Here is a 12,937-nt window from a genome sequence, read left to right as displayed (position 1 = left end):
CTGATTCAGTAAATACTTCCATTAAAAATTTTATTCAGATGCATGCTTTTTGTCATTGACAAGTAAGAGGGGAACTATATATATGTGTGTGTGTGTGTGTAGGCTGAAGTTGTATTTTGCTGTTTTAATGAAAGAAAGGAACATTGCTGCTGTTGTGAGATCTCACAGAATGGGAACAGCAACATCCACTCCAGATAAGGATAACAGCAACCATCTAAAGCAGGGTACCATATGTAAATGCAAGTCCAGAACCCGTAACTTTGGATACGCTTATTTTATTCTATCACCACAGTGAAGATATTCACATTCACTGACTTTAACTTCAGCAGCAGACTATTTCTATGAAAATGCAAGTCCAGAGGGCAAAGATCAGCAAAAAACAACTACAGCACAGAAATCTGAGCTTCCTGAATTGCGCTGGACAGACTGCTGATCACAGCAAGATGTATGGAAAGGAAACAAGGTAGAAATATATATCTGTATCATCAGCTTATATGGAAGTATTTATTTTAGCAGCGTCTGCACAACTAGTATAGCAGAAGGTCATTAAAAATTATTTTAATAAAATTTCTCTTGAAAAATATTAGAATGCAAATCAGCTATTTAACCTTGTATGAGTCACAGCTGACAGATTTTTTGATGTCATAAGTGAACCTATTACATCAAAGAATGTAGGATTATGTGGTGCATGTGTAACTTCAGGTGTTTTAAATGAAAATTCAGTAGAAGGGTAAAGACATAGCCACTCCTACTATTTACATGCCCTCCTACCTTAGAGGAACTTGTTTAATTCTTTGCATACACTAGTTTCAGTGTATTTGTCAGGGCCAGCTTCCAGTGTATTCACCTGCCTTTCCAGCTACATTTTTGCATATCTAGTTTAACTGCACACGTTACTACACGTACATACTGTTGAATATTAAAGTCCATATGATTTTAATATCAACATTAATCACAAAGAAAAGCAAGAGCACTTGCAAAATTTTAGTTGGAGACTGAGGAGGTATCTAAAAGTCAGTAAATTCCTGCCTGTTATGTGGCAAACAGAGGTGGCAGTAGGATTACCCTCTACGTTAGAGTCAGAAGTAAGCTTGAGGCTTTAAAAAGTCAAAAATGCAGGAGACCATCCTCTTTGCTTGTGGCTAAAGCTGATTCTCATGGGAGATTGCTAACATGTTTTCAGTTTTTTGATAGTTGTGCTTGTATTCAGAGACAGGACAAAAAGAAGGTGCGCAGCAGTCTTTGTATTTAGGTGACTCTGCCTGACATGCATCTCTATATTCTTTATGCAGGTGCCCAGAAACAACTGTGATCACAGCAAACAATATTGATCTGAGATCTCATTATAAATGCAAACCTGTCACCCACTTGGTTTCAGAACTGGATCTACATTTTTTGTACCATCATCTACTCTGTTTACTGTTGGTTACCCAGTACAATAGTTTGATACAACTACACTGCCTTCTACGTATTTTCTTGGGAAAAACATCCCAATACCATATATTGAAAATGCACAGTCTTATTTTAAGAAGACAGAATAGTTTGAATAATATGTAGAAGGTTATACAAAAGGAATATGAGAAAATAATTGTAGTAGGGAGGCTGAGACTGAACAACCACATTTAATATCAGTAAGGAAGGGTATGATAGGTTTGTGTTTATGAGATCTCAGATCAATAATATTTGCTGTCAGCACAAGTATTAATGTATTCTAACTGCATCTAAATGAAGTTCATATTTGTGTAAATCTGTGTATCTGTTTTAAAACTGAGTCCAGTCAAATAGCATTTACAATTTCATACATGGAAAACTTATGTGCTTAGTTGTCTCTTTGAAAGGGACACACTGGAACACATTCTGAAGTATATTCCTCTAGCTTTGATTCTATGAAAGGAAGTCCATGAAAATCTTTATAAACTATTTTTTAATAACTTGCCCCAATAATTTAAGAACAATATTCACCATATTATGAGTGGCCCTTAATAAGAGAGTTCACTCAGTTCTCGCTGATAACGGAGTTCTTTTTTTCCAGTTGTTCTGGTTGCCCCCTTATGGGTTACTGGAGAAGGGTACAAACACAAACACTGTTTCCCAAAACTGTAGCAGTGACTAGGGCTATTTGTGCTCAGAATTTGCTTAGGCTGTTGCTAAGCTGACTGATACACCCTTTTCAGTGAAACAAGTAAAGAGAATCATTAAATAACAGTTACAAGGATTTGTTTGGTTAGAAGGCAGTGCCAGCAGACAGATGACTGTTCTTCAGGGGAATGCAGGATGAAAAACACTGCATTTGTGTTATCTGGGGCTGCTTTAAGTTAGTTACTTAAGTCATTTATAAGTCTGAAAAAGGCTCAGAAGAGGTCAGAATATTAAAGTTTGTTTAATTCCTCCTGAGGAAAAAAATGTTTTAAATAAAGAGCACTGCATATTTTATGAGTAATTACATAAAATGTTCTTTCTTGTGAAAAGACATAGCTGCAGAAGCAGCAAGGTAGGAATTTACAAAATGCCATATCCATATGCCTGGGATTGAATCTTATTTTGGCTATAACTCAAATTCCAATTTAAGACTGTTGACTGACTTATGAAAAATATACTTGGTTGTTTCTTTAGCTTTTCTGATGTGCAAACCATTATCATGAAGCTGAAGGCAGCATAGCACAGAAGGAAAGGAAAGTATTCCACCATGAACCTTTCAGTTTATGCAAATTACTGTGTACACTCCTGTATCCATTGATACAGGTCTCAGTGTCAGCTGCTTGTATTACCAGTATTTCATGCTCTGTTTCCTTCCCTAAGCAGGCACACCATTTTGTGGTGTATTCAGTTAATTGGTATGAATCAGTCCTGCTGTCAGAAAAAGTAGTTATTAGGAAACCATCTTTAGAAGCTGGCCAGTAAAGATGAAGACTAGAGATCATACAATTTTAGACAACATGCACCTAAGTAGACAAACAGTACTAACCATTTTTATCGGATACATCAGTTATTTTCCTTTTTATTAAAAAATCTTTTAGTTCAATTCCAAACAGGATGGAATGAAGATAAAACAATATATAGAGAGGACCTTGTTATTTTGCATTTTGTTTTGTTTAAGACAAAAAATATGAATTCTTCAATTCCAAATAAAATCAAATCTAGACTTTAAAGCCCCTTAATATCAGGAATTAAAACAAAGACAATAAAAATAGTAATGCTTTTGAAATAGTTTCAAGTGTTCTACTACACAATGCTGCTGAAATAAGGTTAGTTTTCTTTGAGTCACTAAGGGAAAAATTGGAAGCTGCAGTCCATGCTTACAGTGAAGTGTCACTGAATTTTGGAAGTAATGCTGTAACATAAGAGGTCATGTCCCAGATAAATTTCAAAATACTTTTAATAATAATACATATTGGTACTGTGTATCTGTTTTCAAACTGCCTTAGAGCGCTAAAATCTCTGCTGGCTAGGTTCTTCAGTGGAATGATTAATGTGGATAGAACCATGTGCTTGGGTCACATATCTTGGTTTAAAAACACGTGAATAACAGAAATGATCTGGAATTCTGGGTAAATCCAGGAAGTTCTGAAATTCTGAAAATAAAGTTACTTTTTCACTGTTTCTGAATTCTCACAAGAAGAATTTTGTACTCATACCCAGGTACACAAAGTCTTTGCTTTCTCTAGATTTGGTCCTAGACAAGAAATCTGCTGCCTTGTGGAGTGAGACAGTAGGACAGATTGCCGTTCTAGTGAAAGATGGTCCTTGAGAGGACTTGTTCCACACTCCTGCTGCAAAGATTTACAGAACGCTTTTGAATTTTCCCTGGCTTTCAGTCAAGATTCACTAAGTGATGCCTAAATGATGCCCTGAATCGTTTTTGCCATACTGAAGTCTTGAAAAAGGGGATTTCAGTGCCCCAAATACACTGGACCCTCTCAGAAGAGTCCGTATTCATTTCTTAATAGGTCCCTTATGAATTTCACGTATTCAAACCTGCAATTTTAACACAACTGTGTTAAATCTGCAGCCAACTAAAAACACCATTTTTAGAGCTGATGTTGTTTTAATAGCTTCAATACTGCATTTCTTGTTCCTGATGGTTACCTTCTCTGCTTCAGCTTTTTCTTCTTTGCAGACTCAGTGAATTTATTCTTTTTCACTGGCTCATGACTTGGCCAAGCATAGAAGAAAGGTGAAAGCCTGGTTACCTGAAGGCAGTATGCCTCTACTGGAAAAATAATTGTTTCCTGTGAGGATATGTCTATCTGTGTATTTGTATTTTTTGAGATTTTATATAACATATATAACTGGTTTTTAGGGCATTCAAACAAGTAGAAGTCATAACAGTCATGAGCAACAAAGGAATCAGTTTTTAAACAGAGGAAAAAAAATAAAAGACCTCTTCCCATAGCATCAACAGTTTTAAAAAGCCCTTAAAGACCATGTGTTATCAGATAGTAACAGGGGAGTTAGCACTCATGTACATGTCACTCATGTGTTTTTCCAATATCTTAATATATGTTACTTAAATGATGTAGTGGATTCTGTTATTTTATATAATGTAACAGTGAATGTATGTAATTGAGCATAGATAAAGCAGAAATACATGAAGCATCCTTTTTTCCCCAGGACTGAAAGGTTAGAAGGCACTGTATTGATTACTGCAGGAAGAACAAGAAGTGTTAACTACAGTCTTAGGTCTTAACATATTGACTGAAGTTACTAGAGTAAAATATATGGAATGACACCTGGGAGAGAGCCCAGGGCACATTGATAGTAAAAGGATGCTGTTCAATGGCTATGAAGTCATGTTCCTCAGAAATGGGAGAGCAGACACCAAATGAGACTTGACCAGTCAGCAATTAATGATTTAAAGCATTCTTAAACCTTGGAGGTTAAATAATTATGAATGATTTTCATACTGAATAACTACTAATACCATAGGAAACAATGTAAGTTAATTTCCAAGTAGGTAATGAGATTTAATTTAGCAGTGTATTGTACTCCTGTGAGTCATATTTTCAGTAGAATAGTGTATTGTGGTAACCCTTTGCTGTACATAGTATTCTTATGAATTGTTACAATAGGGATAAATTAATTTGTATTCCTAACCAGCACTAAAGCAGTGCACTCTTCCTAGTGACAAGTTCTTGAAATCTGGGAAAAATAAAGATTTTAGTGACTATTTGTATAGTCTGATTATGTGAGAAAATCACAGGTTTTTAAAATCTAGAAACACAGCCATTCCAAAGATGCAAAGTTCAAGCATTCAAAAACAGATGACTGATTTCGAACCAGCTTTTGTTTTTCAATGTTAATATTCCAAACCATCCTATTATCCCGTGCAATGAATAGAAATCACAGTTCCTTTTTGTGACTGTCCTTATAAATACTGTACTTAGTTTCTGTCTGGAATTGTACTTGGCAGTCATTTTCTGAAATATTTTTTTGAAAAATTCAAACAATGAAAAAAAATAGATGTAGGATATAAAGCCATTATAAAATTTAAAGGCCTAAAGGTCATTAACTGCACTGAAACATGAACGTATTTATCAGATCTATTTAGATTTACAAAATTAAACTTACAAAATGTCATCTAGACTTCGAAAAACACTGAGATTGATTTCCATGTGGAGCAGGTTTATCACACTACAAAATTGTTGTGTGTGTTGTTGTTGTGTGTGTGTGTGTTGGCTGTACCACTGTGATTATCAAATGATGGTCAGCAAAGCAACCCTTATAAAACAAGTCCACTTTACATACTGTGAAGGTCATTACAGAAAACTCCAGGTGGAGAAAAGCAGCACAGAGATGCCATCTAGCAGTAACTCTTAGAAACTTCCTAGTACTGGATACTTCCTTCTTTCAAGATACTGCACTTATGAGTAGGAGAAAGAAATATTTTCTATCCAAATCCTTTCACTGTAGCTGGCTTTCTGCTGAATGTCTAACCACCCTGCTGGAAATAAATCTTTAATAAAATATATTATTGTGGATAATTTTTTTTAACATTTTCCTATGTAAAAACAGAGAAAAAATAGAATAAAGTAAAAAAATAGAATATTTAATAAGTATCTTCAATTGAAATTCAGTAATTAGCACTGTGTTAAAATTTATCATGAGTGAGCTGCCTTCCAGTTAGAGAAGAATTAGAGAAGAATTTCTAGAGTTGAACAGTAGTTTATATCAAGTTTGAAAGAAAGAATTCAAAAGCATGGGCAATAAATTACTATGACTGAAATAAAATCTTAGTGTTTCAGAGATTGGGGAATAAACTATATATACATTTTTGTTACATATGTTACCATAAGATGGCGATACTTAAGCACTTTACTATCAGCAAGTAAGTTGAGCACAACATCTCTGTCATAATAAGAGTGCCTGAAGACAGCAGTCTCGACTCAGTGATAGCCTGGTACTAAATTAAAGATTTTTCTTATGCCCCAAGGCATTATTTTAAAATAGTTGATCAATAAAATAAATAATTACCTGAAAAATATCTAGGGCATGACTAGGAATGTATTGTGTATACCAGAAATATCTGTTATGATTCATCTCCATAAGGTAAATAGTTTGTGAGTGTCAAGGGCACATAGAATGCTGTCCTTCTAGGCATGAGCATACTGCATAATTCTTTCTGGAAAAGAAAGAATTTACCATCCCCTTGTTTCCTACAATTAAGTTTGTATCACAGATTTGCTTCCCAACCTGTAGGGCAGGAAATTATTATTCTATTTCAATTTAGCATAAAGCAAGATAAATAATTGAGCACTAGTTCCATTTCTGAAGTGTGTTCAGTCAGAACTTGTACTTTTTTGCTAGAAAAACATTGTTAAAAATTTTACATATATAATTTTCCACAGTAATATGAAATATATTGTTCATAATAAAAATTAAATTACTGTTTGCCATTTTATGTTTAATGTGGTATACGATCCACTTGATCTCACTTTTTTTTGATTTATGAAAACCCAATGAGCTTTAATAAAAAACAGATTTCTAATTAAAATGCAATCTTAAGGACTCTTGGGCTTTTTTATTCCTGACCTATGACAAAGTCAAAGGAGCCTGGAAAGAACATCTGATCATCGCTGAAAATGTCACACAGAGTGATAAATAAAAGGCCATTTTCATGCCCTCTGCACAGCATGCCACAGCAAAAAGGGCTAGAAGCAAAGTTTCCAAAGTTCATTTGTGCCATTTCATTCCAGTGCCTCATCCTGTTTTTCAGTGCTGGACGGTGACAGAGACAAAAACTGGAACATTTTTTCCCAGTGATATTTTTGGGTCTGAACTAAAAAAAATTGTTCTGCCAGATCCGTTTGCTTCATTAGCGGTTTTACTCTTCTCTGGACAGAGAATGATAAATTTGCTTTTCCTGCTTTTATGCAGTCTCTTTAGTAGATCTTGCTAAGTGTAACAGAAGACAGAAAAATAAAGAAAATGAGTCTGTGGAAACCTGTAGTTCTAATGAGCCCATGTGCTTCTATTCACACAGATGTGAAACTCCCATGTGTGCACTGCCTGATGAGTCTCCTTACACTTACAGACATGGCAATACCTCAGACTTTCAAATAACTCTTATTTAATAGAACTGATTTCTTAGGTAATGTTATTAATCCTTTATCACCTCCTGCTTTTCTAAGTTGTCACTGTATCTTACTTATTGAAAAGCAGTCAGAATACTGCAGCCGTAAATCAGATTTCCACAGAATTGCTTTTTAGGTTCTGTTTTTGTTTTTGGAGAGGAGCATCCCTTCCATATTGTTGGACATTCATATTTATATACTTACAGATGAATATTTTTATTTTAAGTTAAAAACCTGCGAGAAGAGCTGAGCATTGCCTCACATGGTTGTCTGATACCTAACTGGTATCACTAATATGACATTCACCACCATGCAATATAAATTGTGGCAACACGGCACGGAGTGCTGCTGGTAATGGACTGCAATACTACAGCAATGTTTCCTCTTGTCACGTTTTTAGAATGCTCACAGTTACAAGACTGTATGCCACAAAAAAAAATGACAAATGAGACATGTTCTACATCTGTAAAATACAGCTCTACAGACATCTGCAAACCTGGGGGCTTTCAGTCATTACTGCTTGTAAGTGGTAGAGTGCAATTCTGGTTTTCTAAATAACTTAATCTGAAATCCCCTTCACCAGCCAGGCTGAGTGGCTAAAACCTATTGTTTACTTTTATAATTATTTCAATTTCAGCCTCGATCTCTTGGTGACTTGAATACGTTTGTAAATAACAGAACTGCAGCAGCCCGGAGCGTGGCTACAGTACTGAATTCAGTGTCTTCACGTGACGCCTCCAGTTTCACTCTAAACAAATTCATTTCCAGTCGGAGGCTGCCGATCCCTGCTTCCAGCGCCTCGCCGCTTCCCCAGAGCTGCTGCAGTCACCGAGCGCCAGAAACGCCTCCTTGGCTGGAGCGGGCTGGCTGGCGGCTGGTTCGCGCTGGACAGAGACCGGGCACGGCAGCCCCGTCCCTCTGCGGCGGTCACAGCTCAGCTCCTGCGAGCGAGGGCTGCCGCCGTGGGCAGCTGCGGGGTGCGGGGGAGCCCTACCCTGCCCTGCCCTGCGCGCCCGAGCCCAGGGCCCCGCTGCACGGCGTCCGCACTGGGCACCGCGCCCCCCTCCCGGGCCGGCAACCGGGGCCAGCCGCTCCCGACAGCGCTCCTCTCCCTCCTGGCTATTCGGACAGCCAAGGACACGCAACCGCCTCCCCCCGGAGCCATCTGGCGCATCGCCCGCTACCGCATACGCCCTGTGCGGGCAGGCTCCGCCGCTCCGAACTTGCGCCCGACCGGCTCCTACCTTGGAGGGATCGAGGCCGGCCAGCAAGGACAGCAGCAAGAGGTTGAGAATGCCGGCGGGCGCCCGCATCCTGATCCCGGGGCTGCCTCTCCGCGCCGCTCCTCTCGGTCATTCACTCCGCTCCCGCCGCAGCGACCGCGCCGGCAGCCGCGCTCTCCGCCCGCCCGCCGGAGCCCGAGTGGAGGCGGCAGCGGCAGCCGCCCGGGGGACGCTCATTCCGCGGGCAGCCTCGGCGCGGGGAGGGCGGGCGAGGATGGCGCTGCCCGAGCTGGTGGAGCGGCTCCACGGCCCCGTCCCACCCCGCCCCTCCCCTCCCCCCGGCCAGCCCACCACAAAAGTTTGGGCCCGGGAGACGGCGGAGCCAGCGCGGCTGGACGGGTGCGGGAGCGGGCGGCGGATGTGACATCAGCGCTGTCGGGAGGGCGCGCGGGCGGGGGGCGCGGGGGCTCCGGGCGGCGGCCGCGGGCTGAGGGGAGGCGTGGCCGGGCCGCTGCGGGGCGCGGTGTCCCCTGTGAGGGGCGGCCCCACCGACCCCGCTCCCGTCCGCGGGATAGCGGCTGATCCCGCACCCGGCCGGAGGTCAGCGCCTGATCCCGCACCTGGCAGCGGGATAGCGGCTGATCCCGCACCCGGCCGGGGGTCAGCGCCTGATCCCTCACCCGGCCGGGGGTCAGCGCCTGATCCCGCACCTGGCAGCGGGATAGCGCCTGATCCCGCACCCGGCCGGGGTTTATCGCCCCCAGCAGTGGCCGGCTGAGTAAGGCCCGCTCCTGTGTGGAGCGCAGCCGTAGGCGGGGAGGAGCCGCTCTCCCGAAAGGAGCGCCTGGCACCATGGCAAGGGTGGGCTGATGTGGGGAGCTGCGGGGAGAGGCTTTTCCTCGGGAGAATCCCTTTCACATGTCCGTTTAGAAAGTTAGGTCACGGCTTGACTGAGCTCTGGTGAGAGTAGAGCCACCTATGCTTTCCAGCTGGCCCATAGGCAGCAAGGGACCATCGTGTCTCCGTGGTTGGCCTGTGAACTGAGGCGGGAAAGCCTGTGCAGGTGCAGGCAGGCGGAGGTCATTTGCTGAGAGGATCCCTTGAAAGCTTTCTCAAAGGCAATCAGGAGTTGCCTTTTCCCATCAGCCAGCATCTTTGCAACAAGACAGCGCTGCTTTGCCAGCCAGGGCTCTGGCTTGGCTCCTGTCCGCCTGTGCAGGTCAGTCTCACAGGACAGGTAGTGACGGCGTTTGGCTTCCTCAGGGATGTGCGTTCAGCACAGCTGAGCTTGGCCCGAGTGTAAATAACAGCATTTTCCTGTTAACGTGGGCGAAGCATCTTAATGGTTCAGTTATTTTCCCTTAGAAGAGTCAACACCTATGGCCAGGGTAATCTTATTTGTGACACAGTCAAGGTTATTATAAACGTGCTTTTTAGCTTTGTATGGTAAAAATGTATTAGCTTTACAGTTAATAATTTTTTGGTCTTAACTAGGTTCATTGTGTGATTTTTCAGCATCTAGCACAGAAAGGTCAACGCTGTTATGCTGTTTTTTTAGGTGCTGTATAATATTAACTAAGGGAAAAGTGGGCTAAAGATGTCCTTAATAAAGCAAAACATAAGTGCTAAAATACCAACCTCCAGAGAAAACAAACCCCCAAGTTTGGGAGGGTATTAGGATAAGTGTGAGCAGAACATGATTTTCTAACAGTCTCCAAGTCTACAAGATTGGTGTAATTTGCCTTTAGGAGCTAAGACCACTACTGAAAGACAAATGGAGCTTGGTGCTTACAGGCTATCTGAGAAGATTGCATAGCCTTGACATAGTGTTCCCAGATCAAAAATGCTGACTTCTCCTGTGATTTCCAGTGTTTTATTACATTTTTGAATTGCTTTTAGGATTGCAATAACTAGATTTTGTTTTGTGAGTGAATTAAAATGTATGTTTTATGCTAAGATGTCTTAGACACCCCCTTTTCATCAACAGTATCTTTTACTGATACTGCTGATGAAAAGAGATACAGTCTTTAATTTCCTTGCAAGGTAGGTCTACAAATTATGTTTCCTTATGGCATGGAAAGGAAATTATAGATGATCCTTCATTGACATTCCAGGGTCAGTAATGGAAAGAGACTCCCCTCTGCTACAGCTGCTTTTGAATTACCTTCTACAAGGAAAATATAAAAGACACAGAAAGGAGATTAGTTAATTTTTTTTTTTTTACCCTCCTGTAGAAAGTATGTAAAAACCCTATTTTGTATTAAATAGCACTAAAAAATATCAAAGGGGACAGCCACATATATTCGTATTAATTTGATGTAAAGTAATGGTTCCATCGCACTGAAAACCTCAGGTTGTCCAAAGGACAGTAAACGGTACTTTCAGAAGAAATAATTTCATATGAAAAAAGAATGTAGATTCAAAGCCACAAAGGCAAGATTGAAGGTATTTAAATCTTTTCTAGAGCATCTCAATGACTAATTCTCTAATTTTCCCTAACTTTATTTTCTCCATGCTTTTCTGCCCTTCTTTTTTCTCTCAGTCATAGATAAAGTTGGCAAAGCATGTGAACTATTAAATTAATCATAGAATGCAAACCTTTTACGGAGCTTCCGTGATGCAGTATGTTTTTCCACTTCCTGATGCTGCTTGGAATATCTGTCTTCGAAATCAGTAAAATATTGAAGAATAAAGTTAAATAATAAAACCAGTGGTTCCCCCAAAAATGTAAGCCTTCAGAACTCCTGAATTTCTCATATACTTTTATGTGTTACAAACTAAAATTTGTTTGATATATGAAAAGGTACCAAAACACGTTTCAAAAGGATAGCATAAAATGACCCAATTATTTTCTGCTTGATTTTAATAATCCATTCAGAAGAAAATTAAAATACGCAATAGATTTATTCCTCCACCCTCTAGCAACCTGAGAAGTAATTTTTTTTTTGCCAGAAAAAATTGTCTGAAGACTGGTGAGAATCATTAGCAATTAGTACCTGAAATAATACTGTTTGTTAAAGTTTATCTGAAGAATTAAACAAAATTTAAGTTTTCATAAGAAGTTTTTATTTCTGCTGTATGCTCTGAAGCAGCAAGGGGATACCCGATTGTGAAGATCTCTCTAGCAAAGCTTTTAATCATCCTTAAAACCTATGAAATTCTATGTGAATGACATTTCTTGAGGTCTTTGTATGGAGACTGACTGCTGCAGTGAAATACATGATTGTGAGAGAAGAGATACCAAAAGCTTTCCTGCAGGCATCAAGGGACAGAGTATCAGCAGAATGGAGGCATGCTGTGAATACAGCTTGTCTAGATGGGGAAGGATGTTCTCAGTGTGTGCCTAAAGTTGTAACAACTTTTCTTCACACTGTATTGCAAGATGTATTGCTGGCAATTGGAGTAAGACAGAGACTTGTTCACTTGGGCACACAGAAAGTGAATTTGATGAATTGGCTGTAGATACCAAATTTTACATAACTAAGTTTGAAGTTCTGCAATCTGAGTTTGGCAGCTCAATAGTGATGGGAGTTATGAACAAGGATACCGTAGTGTGCATCTGTGGAAAGGCAATCTTTGTAACAGGTAACATCTGAAAAATTGGAATTGTTGTGCTAACAAACTTCTTCTCCAAACAGGAAAGTTCTTCATTAAATTGGTCTAATACCTAATATTTCATGGGTTTTGAATTTTCTACTGAGAAGGTAGTCTGGATTTTGAATTTTAGGCATTCTACTGATTGTGAGAATGAAAAGTTTAGGGAATTGGAAAGAAGGATTGAATACTGACCCTTGTCAACATCTGAAATGTCCTTGAGGAAGATTAAATTTGTTCTTCACTACATAAAAGATTTTGATGTCTCAAGTCAGCTAAAGAGAGAAAAAGGTACAAACGAAATTAAGCTATCAATGGTACAAAGGCTAAACATTTTGACAGATTGTATTTGTTTATATTTTTAAGGAACATGACAGAAACAGAACACATGAAGTTTCTAAAATCAGATGATTATAAGAATTAGTAAAAACTTTGTTTAATTTAGCCAGTGAAGAGTACATAGATGTTAAATAAAGTACAAAAATATTACACTTGTGGGACAAAATTCATGGTGGGACTTTAAATGACTAAAGTTACTACTAATTGGCT

The 12,937-nt window shown here is 39.9% G+C and overlaps 1 protein-coding gene across 1 annotated transcript in view; it reads right to left on the bottom strand.

The window, feature by feature from the left end:
• Positions 1–9,100, bottom strand: part of OLFM3 (olfactomedin 3) — a 56,261-nt gene extending 47,161 nt beyond the window's left edge. Inside the window, exon 1 of the mRNA XM_015636552.2 lies at positions 8,816–9,100. Coding sequence (XP_015492038.1) covers positions 8,816–8,884 — 69 coding nt within the window. The 5' untranslated portion in view covers positions 8,885–9,100. The remainder of the gene's footprint in view (positions 1–8,815) is intronic.
• Between the last annotated feature and the right edge of the window lie 3,837 nt (positions 9,101–12,937).

Source organism: Parus major, chromosome 8 (assembly GCF_001522545.3).
Source record: "Parus major isolate Abel chromosome 8, Parus_major1.1, whole genome shotgun sequence".
NCBI lineage: Eukaryota > Metazoa > Chordata > Aves > Passeriformes > Paridae > Parus > Parus major.
This window is presented reverse-complemented; position numbering and strand designations above follow the sequence as displayed.